General features: G+C 44.5%; 1 protein-coding gene across 15 annotated transcripts in view; it reads left to right on the forward strand.

Annotated features, from left to right (window-relative positions):
- Positions 1-17,207, forward strand: part of MAGI2 (membrane associated guanylate kinase, WW and PDZ domain containing 2) — a 1,262,944-nt gene that overhangs the window by 1,206,070 nt on the left and 39,667 nt on the right. For 3 of the 15 annotated variants that reach the window (XM_023640145.2, XM_070265325.1, XM_070265324.1), the window contains one exon: positions 3,577-3,665. The exons of 11 other annotated variants lie outside the window; for them this stretch is intronic. In XM_023640145.2, the coding sequence (XP_023495913.1) occupies positions 3,577-3,665 (89 nt within the window). Of the gene's footprint in view, positions 1-3,554; positions 3,666-17,207 lie in introns of all 15 variants that reach the window. One more of the 15 variants, XM_070265329.1, reaches the window with a different exon arrangement.

Here is a 17,207-nt window from a genome sequence, read left to right on the forward strand (position 1 = left end):
GAGTTTCCACAAATCACTCCAGTGCACCTCCACTGAGTCAGACCCTGGGAGAGGACGGCTGTCAGGCAGAGCCCCGGGCTGAGTCCTGCAGAGAGCGGGATTCTTCCTGGCCAAAGGCTCAGAACCGCTCTCTGCAGCCTTGCTGCAACCATGTGACTCCCACTGAGTGCCTGTTCATGGAGTCAGAGGCAGGCGCTTCCTTAAGGAACACACAGCTCTGAGATTCCTTTCCCCAGTGCTCAGGCAAGACCTCATTGATTATTTTAGGTGTTTTCAGGATGAGGGTGAACTCCATTTCGTCACATTATTTTACTGGAAACCGTGGACTATAATGACACCCTTTCTTTTTGGATACTCTTAAATGATTTCCAACACGCATTTTTCTCTTTAAGGATATATTAAGCGACCCCCTTTCCCAAGTCCTCACTTATTAGGTATTTTAGATGCTGATAAAATATATTACACCACTTAGTAACGAAGAAGAACCAGTTTAGCTGCTGAGACCCAACCTTCCTCAAGTCCCAAACACTTAAGTTGTTGGAAGAGATGAGTGAATGAGGAGATATCTTTCCCAAACCCACTGAGAAGAGCGCCCACATGCATCCTGGAAAACCTGAATATTCCAGCTTCTCCAGTAACCCATCCTGGTGCATCATATTTTAGGCTATAATGAAACCATTCCCTTTCTCTCCCCAACACAAAGCTGAGCTCTCCCGTGAGAGGGCTGCTTCCACAGAAAGCCAGGGAGAGGAGACGCTGCTAGATACTGTAAGAACATTGCAACAGACCTCAAAGAAGTCACAAATTCAAGAGAATGTTTTTTACATGGCGGTGGGGGGGTGGGGGAGGGAGAAGTAAAGATCAAGGATCAAGGTTAAGAGGAAAGAAAGATGCTTCCTGGTTTTAAAGCCACACACACTTGAGTGATTTGGCCCAGGACTCTATTTTTAAAGCACCCTCCCGAGGAATTCCCCGCCCTGGAGATTGATGGATGTCTCCCCTCTAGCTCTGTTGTGAAGGCCGAGCCCAGGAGGTTTGACTTCTGGTTGCTCTCTTCACATCTCCACAGCCTCCCACTGTTGGCGTGTGCCTCACCCCCTCAACTCGGCTCTTCCTGTGCCTGTCTAGTCTGACTTAGTCTCCCTTCAAAAACTTGCAACCATTAAAACTTAAAGAAAAGAGACTAGATTTTCCTCCTATTTTCCATCTCAAGCCTTTTTGATGGTCTGGCTCAGCTCCCACCCTCCTGATGGAGGACAGTCTGACCCTGGGGTTCATAGCATGAGAGCGTCGGTTCAAGATCAGCTGCTAACCCCTCAATTAGATCCATTCTGATGCTGGAGCTAAATGCTGAAGCTATTTTCCCTGTTGTCTGACTTTCTCTTGTCTTGAAGTGGAGATGATGCAGAAAAAGTTTCAATCCCTATGAGGGAGTTTGCCAGCAAAACCCTGCTATCAAGGTGCTCAAAATAGAGTCCAGTGTATAGAGACAAATTCTTGGGTGGGTCCAGCCAACTGCCGTAACAAGAAGACATCAAGTGTCCAAAGCATCCTGTCAGAGACAGCCATGCCTGCTGCCCGGTCCTAGGACTCCCTAGCCAATAACCCACCAACATGAATCTCTAAAATAAAGTCCCTCAAACCCCTCATTTCTAGTGGAAGAAATAGTGAGTCCATAAGGCAAGATTTCTGTTGTTCAAGAACTCTGCCTGTGGCCTTGCTCAAAGATAGGATGGCCCATCTGACATCCTGTTCTGGTAAAGACATCCCGGTACTTCTTTTTAACTGAACTCCCTCGGTCAGGACCGAAGATGAAATTATATAATGCCTTACTCCAGGCTTGAATTACATGCTCTAATTGTAGCAAGATCTCTAAACTTTGAAAATCACTTCTTTAATCTGCTATGTGGGTTCAAATTTTCTTTAATAGAACAACACACTTAGCCCAGACTGAACAGCTGTTAACTATAATGTGGCTCAGACATTTGCTTACAGAATAACGTGCTTTTCCACTTCTGTAGAAGTCTCTGGTCTTTTCAACACGCGCTCTCCAACAGATAGGGACCCTGGCCTCACTAGGACCCTGGGTTTTAGGGCTGAACATCTATACTCACAATATGTGCCTTAAACGTGCCTGGCACAGTCTACAACTCTCTATTTTTCACATTTCCCTGTAGTTCCTAGCCGAGCCTTCACAGCAATTTATTTCCACCACGTTCTCAGTCTTTTAATTTGACCTTCTGGCCATGAGGTTTCCTAGCACATGTGTCTTTCAAGCCCAATAAAGGCCACATTAAAAACCGAATAAGAGCTTTCCTTGTGTGACACTAAAACAGCTTGATGGTTTTTGTACGAAATTACTTGCATCTTGGCAGGCCTAAATGATAAACTCAATTAATAAATCCTGAAATTTAATTTTCACTTCTGACACTCATTGTTAAGCATTCGTTTCCTTACCACCGAGAGGTTCTACTTTCCATTTAACCTCGGGGTGGCAGTTGTCACCTGTGAGTCTCCCTCCCCGTAGATGCACACCGGGCCACGAAAAACACCACGTGTGGCATAATCGGAAATCTACATGGAGTGCTATCCCATTATGCATATTGAAGCTGTGTACACACAGCACCACAGATGGACCAAGTCAGGCATTTAGATGGGGAATATCCTCCGTAGGTACCGGAAAAGAGGGAATCAGGCCTCAAGGTGTCTGAGCTGCGTGGATTAAGTTCTTCTGACCACATTGACCTTGCATCCCCCTTCCCACACTGTGTGGAGCTGAGACAACACAGTAGCAGGTGCCACATGGAGCAGCTGCTGCATCTTCCAGGGGCCAGTCTCTCCGAGATTGTTGACTTAGATATTCCAGAATTTCTAGTACCCATCTTTGTGTCAGGAAAGAACTAGCCCCTGAGCTGACATAGACCCAGAGCAACACAGCCACTCAGAGGCTGGCTTCCGAGCACAGGCTCTTCAGAGGAGAACAGGCTGGACCTTGCTGCACTTTTTTCAGCTTTATTTTTTTCCAGAAAACAATTACAGCCAGCAAGTCAACTGTGAACTCTGAATATAAATAAGCAAATTGTCAGAGGTGAGGGGAACTATAAGAATTTACGAGACTATTAGAGAAAACATAAATATAACCATGGGCACACCATGTCTTTGAGAATTTTTCAAAATTTGGAAATGATTACTGTGACTGACTCTCAAATGACAGCTGATATCACTAAAACTCTTATCACTATGAGGAAATTCTGCAAAAATTCTGACATTATCATTTCAAATTTTTTTTTTTAACATTTGTGCCTCCTTAAAAGCACCTCAGGGATGCCCTCAATATTTTCAGAAAAAAATCTACTTTTGGAATACACATGGAGCTCAGTCTTTCACTAATTTCACTGCTGCATGCTTGACAGGGTTAGCTTTACTTAAAGTCTTTATTCTTACTGCCTAGATAATTTTTATTCAGCTGCTCTAAACATACTAAGCAATCTTGATTCTAACAGTAATAATATATCTTTGTCACTGGTTCTGTTAATTCTAATGATTGGTCCTAGGCTGTTCCTCCCCTTCCTTTAGGAATGGTACCTTCCAGTCTCTCCATGTGCATGAAAAGTGACAAGCATGGGTCCCCATATTTCTACTTATTGGGCCACCCTAAAGACACGGTTTGTAAAATCTGCATGAATATTATCTTTCTCTAATGAGCTTTGGTTTTGCATATGTTTTTAACTGATGTATAATGCTCTCTCTTTCATAGTAGCTTGTCTAATTACGGCTAGATCTCTGGAAAATATTTACAGCTGAGACCTTATAAGTGATGAGGATAGGGTTTGTGGGTTCATGAAAATCTGAGATGCACCAAATTCCGCGAGTCCAGCCTAGAACGGCCCCCACAGGACGGAAGGGTGGGGAGGGCACAGCAGAGGCAGCGCTGGCCGAGTTCTGCCCCACACACTACGGAAATTCCTCCCTTAGCTTCAGTGCAAACGCCGAAATTGATTTCCACTAAGCCCAAGTTGGGAGGGTGCCAACCCATGCCACCCTGTGTGCCCCAGAGAGCCAGAGTCTCTAGACCTTCAGGCCCCGGGAACTCTGAACTCCACCTGGCATCACGGTACAGTCATGCATCGCATAACAACGGGGATGCGTTCTGAGAAATGCATGGTTAGGTGATTTCGTCGTTGTGTGAACATCACAGAGTGCACTTACACAAGCCTGGATGGTACAGCCTACCACACGCCCAGGCTCTATGGTACTAATCTCAGGGGACCACCATGGTCTCTGCGGTCCATCGCTGACCCAAACGTGCGGTGCATGCCTGTATTTCCCTGCCTGCTTTGTGGCAGTTCCCCACCCAGGACTGCATCTCCTCACTTTCCTCCCTTCTTACTCAGCAATGCAACAAGAGAAAAAAAAAAACAAAGCCCCGTTTTGACTTTTTTGAAAGTACTCATAACTTTGTATCTGAACAGTATTCACCACTATTTCAAAATGAGCATTCTCAAGTGTTGGCTATATTTTAGCCTAACAGTTGGTTAAAATTCTTAAGGAAAAAAGTGTCCTATGTATAAAGAAAGGAGAATATAGATGGTAGCCTTGCAAATATGATTCAAGCAACTTCTCCCCACTCAACTACATTCCAAGCATGGCTCATGTCAAATCCTACAGTGGGCATGTGTCTACTGCCACAATTTAAAATGTCGGTCTGACTTTTCAACAGAAATTGATACTCATGCTCCGTCCGCACAGTTGGCCATAGAAGCATGAATCAGACAGATGCATCTCTCAATTCTGGTTTGACTTTACTCCATTCACACCATCACAGCCGTGGCTAAGCATCTCTCCACCAAAGTCTTTTGAGCTAGTTCTCTGATTTTTTCCTGAAATATGTTTTCCAATTGTTGAGGATGCTGCTAGTTGCCATCCAGGATTGATTTAAATTTAACATGAAAGATAATACTATTCACTAAGTGAATTACTTAATTGGCCTATTGCTAAACATTTCCTTATCAGTTTTATGCTGCTATAAGTATCCATACACACACACACATATACACCATCACAATCTTTCCTTGAGGATGTCTACAAAATCAGAAGTTTTAAATGTGTCATTTGTCTAAAGTGTCTGTCTTTCCAGGATAAGTTATTGATCAGGGGAAACCTAAATTAGGGCATTAAGAAGAAAGCTGCAGTTTCCTGGAAAAGGTGTAATGCCGTGGCATAATTATTGGGAAATCTAGTCCAGTGACCATGGTTTAAAGAGGCATGGATTTCTGTCTCTGACAATAAAAAGGTAGATGCCTGCCATATAATTTACTTTAACTAGTCTGTAATCCATGGAGGTGAGGGGACCTGAATTAATCAATCCACTAGCGTCACTAGCTCAATAAAAACAGAGAAACAGGAGGGGCCTTTGTGGTTTCAGTTCAGTTCCACCAACATCTATCAGGCACCTTGCTGGGTGTTAGGGACATGAAGATTAATAAGCCATCTCTGCCTCTGTGCATTCACAAGCAAGTAGGGATGACAGGGAGAAAATCAAGTAATGGGACAAGTAGAAATTGTACCAGCAAAGGTGTGAGACGAGCCCAAAGGACTCTCAGCAGGGTTGTAGAAGATTCTAGCCTACCCAAGAGGTGATAGTTCAGCTGGGCCTTGAGTGACAAGTGTGATAAGGTGGCCTTCATGGAGGCTAAATGGGGAGGGAGAGGAACGGAAGGACAAACACAGAAGCGGGGCTCTGTGAGAAAGAGCCTTCTAGGCCAAGCCAAGGAATTCCTGTTTTACATGATCAGATGTCAGCAAAACATTAAGTGGGAGGGTCAAAAAATATCTGTTTTTGGTAATATACCTCGATAGTATTTGAGATGGATTTTATAGGAAACTGCAGGCGGTGAAAATGTTATTGTAACAGTTGAGGCCGCTGATGTGAGGACCAGAATCAGGGAAGTGGTGGTGGAAATAGCATGTTGGGGATGGATTTTTGCAGATAGTTCAAACATTGCACCAATGGGAGTAACAAAGCTTGACGAATAATGACCATGAAGGAAAGGAGCAGGGGGAGGATTGCGGCCCAGGGCTGGGAGCGAGATGACGCCACACCGGTGAAGGGGCAAGGTTAGGAAGAAGATAATGAGGTTCGTTTTGGACTCGTTGGGTTTCAGATGCCTGGAGGACGCTCAAGGGAAGCAGCCCACAAACAGGGCACTTGGATAAGGAGCTCCAGGGCTGGCGCTGGGGCATCTGGGGAGCCCCGGAGAGGACGGCTAGAGCCTTGAGTGGGGATGAGCTCTCCCAGAGAGACCCTACCGTGTACAGAGGGCGGAGAGGCCAGGGGACACAGTCACATTTGAGTGGCAAGTAAGAGACGCTGATGAAGAAGATCAGGAGAGGGAATCTGAGCGGTGGGACTCTCTCCAGAAGAGAAGAGAGATGGAGCCAGAGAGAGGGTTTCAGGGAGGCTGCTGGGAGAAAGACCCATTTTCTAGACGAAACAGTGGTTGCTGTGTTCTGAGATGGACTGGGGAGGGGGTTAGGAAGGGGGCCAAGGACTGGAAACACCCTTTCCTGCCTGGTGTGGTACGGGGCCAGGGGCATGGCCCTCAATTAATGGCAGCTGTTGTGAGGATCCCATGGGTAGTAAATGGCCTTCACCTGCTACTTTCCTCGCCATGGCCCTCAACACAGGCCTTCCCCACACGCTGCCCCTGTTCTAAGCCACGCTGGGAACCCACCCAGTGAGATCACTGGGGCTCCTCTTTAGCTCCCGTCACGGGGTCAAGACCTGGTTTTTCTGGTTTGTTTCTTCAGAGGGCTGGAGTAGGCAGGGTACAAAGATGAATAAGACACCATCGCTACCCTAAACGAACTCCATATATAGAGAAACGGTACTCATTGTTTACAAAAAATACTCTTCAATCACACTTTTGTGGAAATCATTCTCAAATGTACTGTGTTATTTCCCTGATGTACAGAGTATTCTGAAAACAGACATGCTCTATTTAATTTCCCTCTTTCTCTGACACTTCGCCCTTTGAAATCTGGATTCCAACTTCAAGACTCCAGTGAAAGTGTCCCCTCAATGATCACCAGTCTCCCCATGGTGACAAATCCAATGACTGACTCAATCCTTTATCCCCTTGGGACTCCTTGCAATAGTTAACACTGTTGTTCAGTGTATTCACTGGATTTCCTCTTATCTCTCTGATTGCTCCTCTGGGGTGGTCTTCTTCTCTCTTCCCATCCAGTAACACCCCTCCCCATCCTCTCCCTCAGGATCTCATCTGCTCTCACAGTTCCACCTGTCCCCATTGTGCAGATGACTCCAGTCTGTTTTGCCATCTCTGACTTCATTCCACAGCTCCACCCCAAAATTTTCAAGTGCCTGTCCAACATTTCTACCCACGTTTATGTACTCAAAGTTGTATTCATGATCTTCTTTCCTCCTGAAATACTCCTCCTCTTGAATCGCCTATTAATTAAATGACCGTCAACCCTCCTTGTGGCCCAACTCAGAACCCTCTTGACTGCCTAATCCTATATATACCACCTGTTCCCAAATTTGAACGATCTTACTTCTCTCACTTCTCACATCAGCCCTCTCCTCCATCCCCGTTGTCATTCTGCTCCAGTTCAGGCCCACTCCACAGGGTTAAGTAGGCTTCTACCTATTTTCCCTGCTGCTATGGCCAGTCTTCTCTGCTCACTGACGCCAGAGCAATTGATTGTCCCAAAGGACTGTCCCACTCAAAGACCTTTTCCACACACACACACACACACACACACACACACACAAACTTAGATGAGTTCCCGGAGCCATCCCTGAGTTGGCCCCATCCAAATCAGTTTTATCTCTTATCTCCCACAATACCCTATTCCATATCTGTGCTCCAGCTACACTGGAACACTTGCCACTGTCCTATTCTCCCACCTTCATGGCTGGGCATATGCTGATCCCTTGGCTTGGAACACTCTTTCCCCAAATCATGTCCTCCTTCAAGATCAGGTCAAAGGCTGCCTCCTCCATGAGTCCTTCCCCAAGTCCACCGATCAGAAGTAATCCCTGAGTCCTCTGAAGTCCCAGAGCCCTTATTCATCCCCCCTGCCCTCTCTCACTCTCTGTTGTGTGTGGTTATCAAGGTCCGCATGCCGCCTCCCCTTTATGGAATTCAAATACTGGGTGTTCCCCTGGGTTCTTAGTACGGGCTTTGCAGAGAGAGTGAATAAGTAAGTGAATGAGCGCATGGAAATCTCGCAGTATCACAAGGTCATCCTTCAGACAGCAAATTTCAATACAGGTTTTTGTCGAGACAGTTGCAGAAGGCGGACAATGACGGCCCAAATTTCCACTGACCCTCTCAACCCAATCCAAAAGTAGGCTTTTGGGGTTTTTTGTTTCGTTTAAATAAGTTCCTGCCTATCTGCTTATTTTCTTATAATGTGTCTCTTTCTGTTAAGAGTTGAGTGGAGGAAAACTGGCTAATTGAATGTTCCAGGTAATTGTTTCTGGTTAATGTAAGGTTTATTGTTTCTATAAAGTGTTTTCTCTCAAATTGTAGTTGTGACCTATGTTGTCAGCACAGACTGTAATTTACCGTGCCAGGGTTGCTTCTTTGCTACAGAAATGCCATGCATAATAGTCTCCTGGAGCTTTCAGGCTACCGAGAACTGTGGAACAGGCGCTAATGTTAGCTCTGTCTGAATGGGATTACGTACCTCTCTTCCTGCTGTGGAAAAGGGGCCACTGTGAAAAACTCTTCAAGCTCCCTTCCAGCCTCCTGAGTCTATACCAAGTTCAACCCAGTTTACCTATCATACGTCAGCCATTGTTTGATGCTGTAGGGACTACAGAAAACAAATGTGGCATTGTCCCTCCCCTCGAGGAGCTCTCCATCTCACTGAAGAGCCAAAAAGCTCACTTGGAGCAAATGCAGTCCGAACCCAAATAAGGGAGTTTGAGACAAGAGGGGAAAATAAGAACCAGAATGGTCAGATGGGGCTCCTTGGAGGAGGCTGGATAACCCTTGAGGAACCAGGGGGCTTGGGATGAGCAGAGAGGAGGGCAAAGAGCTCTACAATCCAAATAGGAATAGGATACTGTAGGTGATGATTTTGATGCTAAGAAGTGAATGAGATGACTAGAGCATAGTGTTCCTGCCAAAGAGGGAGGGAAAGTGCAAGAACTTTGAAATGCTTGGAAGAGGCTGATGTCTGGAAACCAATGGCAATGAGGAGGCAGAGAAGATTCTCGAGCATCACACTGACAAGGCCAAAGAAGTGTTTTAGGGGTGGTAGAAAACGTTTGAAAGTGTTTTCAATCCTGGCTACCCATTAGAATCACCTGGGGAAATTGCATTTTAAAAATACCCACAGAGGCTCCTCCCCAGGCCAATTAAACCAGAATGGTGGGGGGAGTGACAGCATTTGTGCTTTTCTAAATTTTTTTCATGCGCCCTAGGTCAATATAATGAGCAGCCGGAGTTGAGAATGACTGGTACATCAGATAAGGACGTAGGTCAAATAAGGAGGCTATTACAGTAACTTAGGAAATGCTGTAATGAGGTGCCACAAACAATAGAAGTGAAATACGAGAGAGCTGACAATACTGAGTCTTGAAAGAAGAATCACTAAGACTTGGTGACTGATGTTCTAAAGGGAGTAAGAGTTGGGGAGGACTCAAAAATTATCCCCAAGTAAGATCTTGAGTACTGGGGAAGAGGGCAGAGCCATTGTCAGGAAAAAGAAATAGGAAAATTCAGAAATGATGCCATTAACGAGCTGGGTGAACTTTTAAGAGTTACTTAACTTCCCAGGGTCTCATTTTCTCATTTGTGCAATGATAGGGTTCGGTTATATGATGAGGCAGTTCTTTTCAAGTACAAGGATTGAAAGTAATGTGAGTGAACTAATCTGGGGGTAAAACGCCATGTTGAATCTTAAGATGTGTGTGGACGTTCCAATTGTGATTCACAACAAGCAACTGCATCAGAATCATGAGTCTTTGGCAGGAGAACCAAAAGGGCTGATGGAGTCCTTAGAGAAGAGAACAGAAAGTTGGGGGAGAGGGGAAGGCAGGCAAAGGAAACAAGAATACAGAATTCCCCTCGTTGCCTGCTGCAGGCTCTGTGTCACCTCCTTGATACCCTGTGACATAATCCCACCTTTGATGCATGGACACAATCATTTTTTATATGACCACATGGAGTTGCTTTCATACACTGGGTTTTTCTGGAGAAAGACGGTCTCTTATTAACATAGCGCCTTCAAAAAAATGAATTGGATCATTTTGTGATTCATTATGAAAATTCACTGACACAGAAAAAGAATTCTTAATGTCTCTTTTTATATTCAAGATGTCTCTTTTTTTCATCTAAAATGCCAGAGGGGAGAAAAATTATCTTTTCCAAGTGAAATACATCTGTTCAGTTGGCCTTTTCCCATTATATCCATCAATAGCTTATTACCCTTGGGCACACAGCAATCAATATCTTTAGCTTGTTTTCAAAGTGAAATATCAGGCAATGCCAAGAGAAAAAAATCTCAATTCTTACTCAGCATGTAAGTGAAATGTTGATTGCCTTTCGGTTGTCAAATACAGTAAAACAGGTGTCCCCATCTTTCTATACTCAGAGCACTTGGGCACCTAAAATTTCTCACTAGAAACTCCTGGTTGTGCTATGGTTGAGCCACAAAGATGTACAAATGGCCAACAAGCATGTGATACGATGCTCAACATCACTAATTATCAGGGAAAGGCAGACCAAAATCGTAATGAGATATCACCTCACTATCAAAAAAATAACACAGAAAATACCAAGTGTTGGCAAGGATGTGGAGAAATTAGGAACACTTGTGCCCTGTTGGTGGGAACTTAAAATGGTGCGGCCACTATGGAAAACAGTATGGCGATTCCTCAAAAACTTAAAAATGGAACTCCCATATGATCCAGCAATCTCATTTCTGAGTACATATATCCAAAAGAACTGAAAACAGGATCTCAAAGAGGTATTTGCACATCTATGTTCACTGCAGCATTCTTCACAATAGCCAAGAGATGGGAGCAACCTAAATGTCCATCATCGGATGAGCGGATAAAGGAAAGACGATGTATACACAAAATGGAATATTATTCAGACTTTTTTAGAAAAAGGAAATCCTGTCACATGCTACAACATGAATGAACCTCAAGGACACCATGCTAAGTGAAATAAGCCAGTCACAAAAAGACAAACACTGCGTGATTCCACTTATATGAGGTATCTAACATAGTCAGGTCATAGAAACAGAAAGTAGAATGGTGGTTGCCAGGGGCTGGGAACAAGGGGAAAAGGAGAATTCTTGTTCAACCGGCATAAGGGTTTAGCTTTGCAAGATGGAAAAGTTCTAGAGGTCTGTCGCTCAACAATGGGTATATACTTAACACTTCTGTACACGTAAAATGGTTATGATGGTAAATTTTATGTTATATGCTTTTTACCAAAAAAAAAAAAAATGCACGGGGCTCTAAAGAGAACCAGCATCTCTAAGGCTTGAGCTGAGTTCCAAGCACACAGGCCTTCCCATCATCTGAGCTTTATCTTGTAAATTGCACTGATGTTTAGCAGCCCCCAGAGCAACTAGATGAGCGGCGGTGAGTTTCTTAAAGGAGCCGTCAGCAGGAGAGAGGCCCTCCTCAACACCTGATGAGCATTCGTGTCAGCGTTTTGTTTGTTATGGTAGCTTGTAGCTACCATTTGGGTTCTAGCCTTCGTTTGGTTGATTTGGAATGAGGGCTTGGCATCGGAGCCCCACCCAGGGCAGGAAGGAAGAAGGACTGCATTTGGAGAATAGGGAAGTGCCCGAGTCTGGCCATGTTTCCGTGGTGTATTCATTTACGTTGCTTTGTATCCCGCCTTCTATCACAAAGGCTTCTTTGAGGCAGCAGCTGAGGGTCAGTGGGAAGGAGGAGTGCCAGCTGTCCTGCCAGTCATGTTAAGCAGAAGCTTGCAAAACAGACAAATGCTAATAGAAGACAATCCCCGTTTCCCACCAAGAAGCTCCGTGACAAGGGAAAGGAGGCATTCCCACTCGTCTTCATCGGGGCCTCAGGTGGCGGGTGATGGCACTCACCACGGTGACAGGGAATGTAAATGGAAACGCATTGCCAGGTCCTTTCGTATTGCAAAATGAGACGTGGAGGTCATCCGTTGTGCCTTTCTGTGATCTTGTTTCTTATGAAAAATGTTGCTGAGTTATTATCTTGTCTGTTTCATGGTTCTTTAGCTGCTGGATCAAGTAGCAAGCCCAGAGACCCAAGAGCTAGCCCCTGAGAGAACTGTTTGCCTCCTGAGGACAGAGCCAGGTGTACCAGCTCAGCTAGGCCACGTTTCACACCCAATGGTGACTTGCCTTGCATTGTATGAATGAGAATGCATGAATGAATAGAAAGGAAATAGAGTCAGCCCCTCCCTCCAGAAGGCTATGGTCTATTAGAAAAAAAAGAAAAGTAATATTCCCAGCTGCACAGCAGTCACCTGTGGAAAGTGCTCCTGTGTCATTTAGTTGCTGTCCAAACCAGACATGGCTGGCATGTTCAGAAAGAGCCATCTTGTCTTGTGTGAGCCTGACCCAGCTGAGAATATTCATTCATATTCAGTCTTCACTTTAAATAGCCATCCCTTTGTTTTTAGCAAGATTGACTTAATTTGAAGAGCCTATGGTGTGGAAAAAAGAGACTAACCAAATGAATCAGAATACTGGTCAATAACATTGGTCTAAAACCATCAGGCAATTAAATAGGAGAACCCTAAGGTTCAGACAGTTTTATAACTAAGGGTAAAACCTATTCAAGGGCAAAATTGAGTATGGAAATGTGTTATACAAACACAGCTGTAGCACTTAATAAATATGTAATAGCTAGCGGAGAAAGTTGAGGAAACTTAAGATGGGGAAAATGGAAAATTTGGACATTTCTACCCAGTGATATAAAGGAATTTTCTCTATCGTGAAAGATTTATTGACCTTTTACATAGGTATCATACAGCCTTCATTATCAGTCCCAATGTATAAAATGGTATTTGAAAAGAGAAATAGGGGCATATTTCACGGGCCAAAAGACCGTAAGATCTTAGAGTGAGCATCTTATTGCCAAGGGCACAAACGTGTGGAAAATTACAGATATAAATTCCGAGGTACATCGACGTTCAATGAGACCCTGCATACTTGGAGTTCTCCTTTTCCCCTTCCGAACTAAATAAGAAAACATTGAGACATCCCTGGAATGTTTTATAAGAAGCATGGCATCGATGGTTTTGCTCTGCCAAGTGCATTGTCAGAGGATGTCATCTGGCACAGTCTGGCCAACTGTCTCTTTGGAATTGATGGGTTTTGTTTATCAAGTTCAAATAGATCCCTCCACCCACGTCCACGATTGCGGGTGGAGAGGAGGTGTTAACGGCCGTTAGGTGCTTTACTGCAAGCCACTAAAACATCATGGAATTGCAATTATGTCTGCAACCATTTGTTACGGGCTGGAGCAGATTACAGGAGTAAGTACAGAGCCCTCAGCCGTGATTTATGATGGAAGAACAGCTCAGAGAGGAATTCCGTCAAGCAGGAATGGCTGAGCAGTGCCACAGACATGAGCCAAGGTGAGATCACTGAGTGAAATTTCTAGAAGGAAAGAACTTCAGCCATGGACCTTAGCCCAACATGCCTTGAGCCACAGACAAGTTTAAGCTGCTCTCGTTCCTAGTTTGCATTGTTTGCAGTTTGCACTGACCATTTCCAGGGAGAAGTACTTTACTGATCAGACTGGTAATGTGGTGCTAATTATGAGATTCCATCTCATCTTTTATTTCACAGTGTCTCTTTCTCCTCATATCTTGTCCTTTAAACAAAGGCAGTACTTCATAAGTTTGAGGAGAAGAAAGAATAAATTAAAAGTTCATTTTGAAGCCACTTTTGAAAATTTCCCAGCTTTCTGTATATTCACTGGAAATTCCTCAGAATGCCTTAAAACTATGAATAGAAATCAATGAAACTTTGTATGTTTGAGACTCCTCTTTGGGTGAATGGAAACCCTAGGACAAACCACTCCTTGGGCTCAAAACAGTGTGAAATGAAAATCCAGTTCACATAAATATGAAGGTAGAGAGTAATGTAATAGAAAGAAAAAAAAGCTAGAGAGAAATCCAAATTTTTAATAGCGTTTTTTTTCTGAGTAATGAGAAATACTGCCCAGATAATACACTTTTATATTTTATTCAAATTGTCTCTAATACATTGTATTATATTTTAATAATCAGGAAAAAAAAATGTCTTTAACGAACATGGAGAACAAAGAGGAAGATGAGAGAGTGACTCCAACTGGCTCATTTCATCTTGGAAATCACGTGTAGATCCACGCATGTGTGAGAACATGGATCACTCAGACTAGGACTTTTAGGCAACTTCTGGAGGAGTCACTGTTGTCTCCACCCAGGGTTTCTTCCTGAAGTACTAGCCTTTAAAGTATAAAAAGCAAAGCAATACCCCAGTTTAATATACCCTGCACGTAGGAGACACGCCAGTAAGGACGTTAGAATGTCCACTTGCTTACCTGTTAATTTCAGAGCCTTCATTCCAAAATGTCACCTGCGCAAGGCTTTCTCTTGAATTGATTCATTCCTTGAGTCAACGAAGTTTTGGGTGCAAGGCGCTTCCTTTGGTACTGCAAGGAACAGAAAGATGAATAAACCACAGTCATTACATAATAGGTAAGGCCCAAATCAGTCTATCAATAAGTAAATATCAGCCAACAGGCGCTCAAAAGAGATACGCAAAATGCGTCTTTCTCTGTGAGCTTGTCAAAGGAGACTTCAAGAACGTGGTGGCATTTGAGCTGAGCCTTGAACCACAGGCAGACTTTCAGGAAGCAGAGAGGCCGTGGGGCAAGCTGGTCATATGGAAAATCAAGGAAAGTGAGCCTTGAGGGTTAAGGCAGGGAAAGGAATTTGACTGGAATGTAAGGTGCACGCCGGCGTGGTGGGAAGTACGCCTACAATTTAGGCCCAGGCCAGGTCATAGACGCAAGACAGTGGTGGCCTTCAGAGCAGCGGGATGGCAAAAGGCTGGAGGTGGAGGCAGCAGTGACAGCATGACAGCCTCTGCAATGTTGTGGATGAGCAGAAACAAGGGCCTCAACTAAGGCGGAGTGGAAAGGAAGGCACAGACACAAGGGCCTGCCAGTTACCATGTGAAGGGAACGCAGAGGAGGCAGGGCTCCCCACTGACTGACTGGCAGAAGAGAGAAGTGGGGGACTCAAGATGGCGGCAGATCGCGGGCAAATGGCAGGTTCATCACTAGAGAACCCAGGCAGACTCAGCAGCCTTCTGAAAGGCAACGGGCTGCCATGCAGAATCTAGGCTGGTGCAATTACAGGCTCCCCGGGAGATAATCCTGTTCATCTTCTCCTCGGGCAGATCCACAACAGAGCTTCCCCAGACAGCTGAGCTAGACAGATATCTAGGGAAGAGATTCTCCCCCCTCCCCATTTTAATAGCCTTCGCAGGAGTATTTGTTATTTGTGGATCAGTTAAATCATCCCGTCTCAATCTCTCTTCCTTTCCCATTAAGATGGTAACACAGACAGCACATACCCACCTCATTCTGTGCTTCTCTGACTAGTCAATATCACAACTTCTACATCCTGTCCACGGGGGTTTGGTCTTTTTGTTATATAAAGATTGATAAGCTGATACTAGTTATTTAGCTAGTGATGCAAAATGTCCTTAAGCCACTTTATATTACCAGTTGATATATTTAATATGTAATGTTATAAACCAACATGCAATATATGACTTTTAAGTTCTCTGGTCCACATATGTTTTCATTTGGGAAGATTTTATTAGCATATTTATGATGCCATCTCAAGACTTAATGTGGCTTAATTCTATTAATAAAAACCTTTAAAAACCACTATCTTTTTTAATTACAGATTTTGATTTAGTTCTTTTCTGCTCCTCAAATAAGGGCAGCTGTGGCTGGCCCGCAGTTGGTCCACAGCTAACTTTGTTCTTTTTAGAGCTGTCATGAGTTATGTAGTGGGGGAAGTTGATTAAAAGCATCTTCCTCAGACACCCTATGTGGCCCCATGACTTGGCAATAGCTCAGTTCCTCAGAGCTCTAAGCAGACAGTTAGCCTCAAGTGAAGCTGTTAGCTTACTCCATCCCATGGTCACGTCTTTAGCCCACAGAAGCCATATTGAAGGCAAGTCAAACTGAGGGGTCAACAGCCTCACCTGTGATGATCCAGCTCATCTCAGCAGCATCTTCATTGGGCCTGATACTGGAGACATTCCTATTTCTGGCCCTTTTAGGTCCCAGAGAATGTGGGATGCCTTCTCTTGGCATTAAGTTCCCAGTTCCTCAATTGCTCAACTGGGTGCTCATCATTCAGGTTCAATAGATACAAGGCTGCCGGGTACAGGACACCAGAGACCATCTGGTTCCCAACCTTGGCATTCACTGGAAGGACACAAAGCTGCTGAGTGTCCAGCGGAGCAGGTATCATAAGACTTATACTAGAACTTAGCATAGGGTGGCTGCTGGAAGGGAAGAGCTAAGGAAGAGGGGATGGAGAAAAGATGTCACTCTCCCTTCCAGATGTTAAGTTCCCTGGGATGAGGCTGCACAGCACCCTGAATACACCCGTAGAGGTGCGCTGCCTGCCTGCAAGCACAGCACAGAGGGAAGGACAGGAGGCCCAGCCCTTCACCAACCAATGAGCACTCCGGGCCTCGGTGGCTAATAGGGCGTCGCCATAGTCACCAAACGTTTTCAATTACGGGAAAAGCCAGCTTGTTTCTGAGTTAAACCAGAACGAATCAATTACAGAAAAACTGTACTTTGATCTCGCCCTAGGTCCAGCAAGGGACGCTTTTGAACACCACCCCGCCCCCCCAAAAAAATGCAGTAGCCAGGGGTGGACTAGCTACGTAGCCGCCAAAAGAACAATTGAGTTTTGCCCTTCCCTCACACTGTTTCCTAGACTAAGGTTGGCAGAAAATGGACACAGATTGAGAAATAAGCATATGACACCACTACAGCTCTTTGCTCTGAAAGAAGAAACCTCAACCAGTCTGTGTCTTAGGGAAGTTGGTGAAAGAAATGGTAAAGCAGGAAGGTCCAGGGATCTTGAGGAGTTATAGCATTTCTCATTCCTCTAGGCTGATTAATCCTAAGATTA

Source organism: Equus caballus, chromosome 4, assembly GCF_041296265.1.
Source record: "Equus caballus isolate H_3958 breed thoroughbred chromosome 4, TB-T2T, whole genome shotgun sequence".
Lineage (NCBI taxonomy): Eukaryota > Metazoa > Chordata > Mammalia > Perissodactyla > Equidae > Equus > Equus caballus.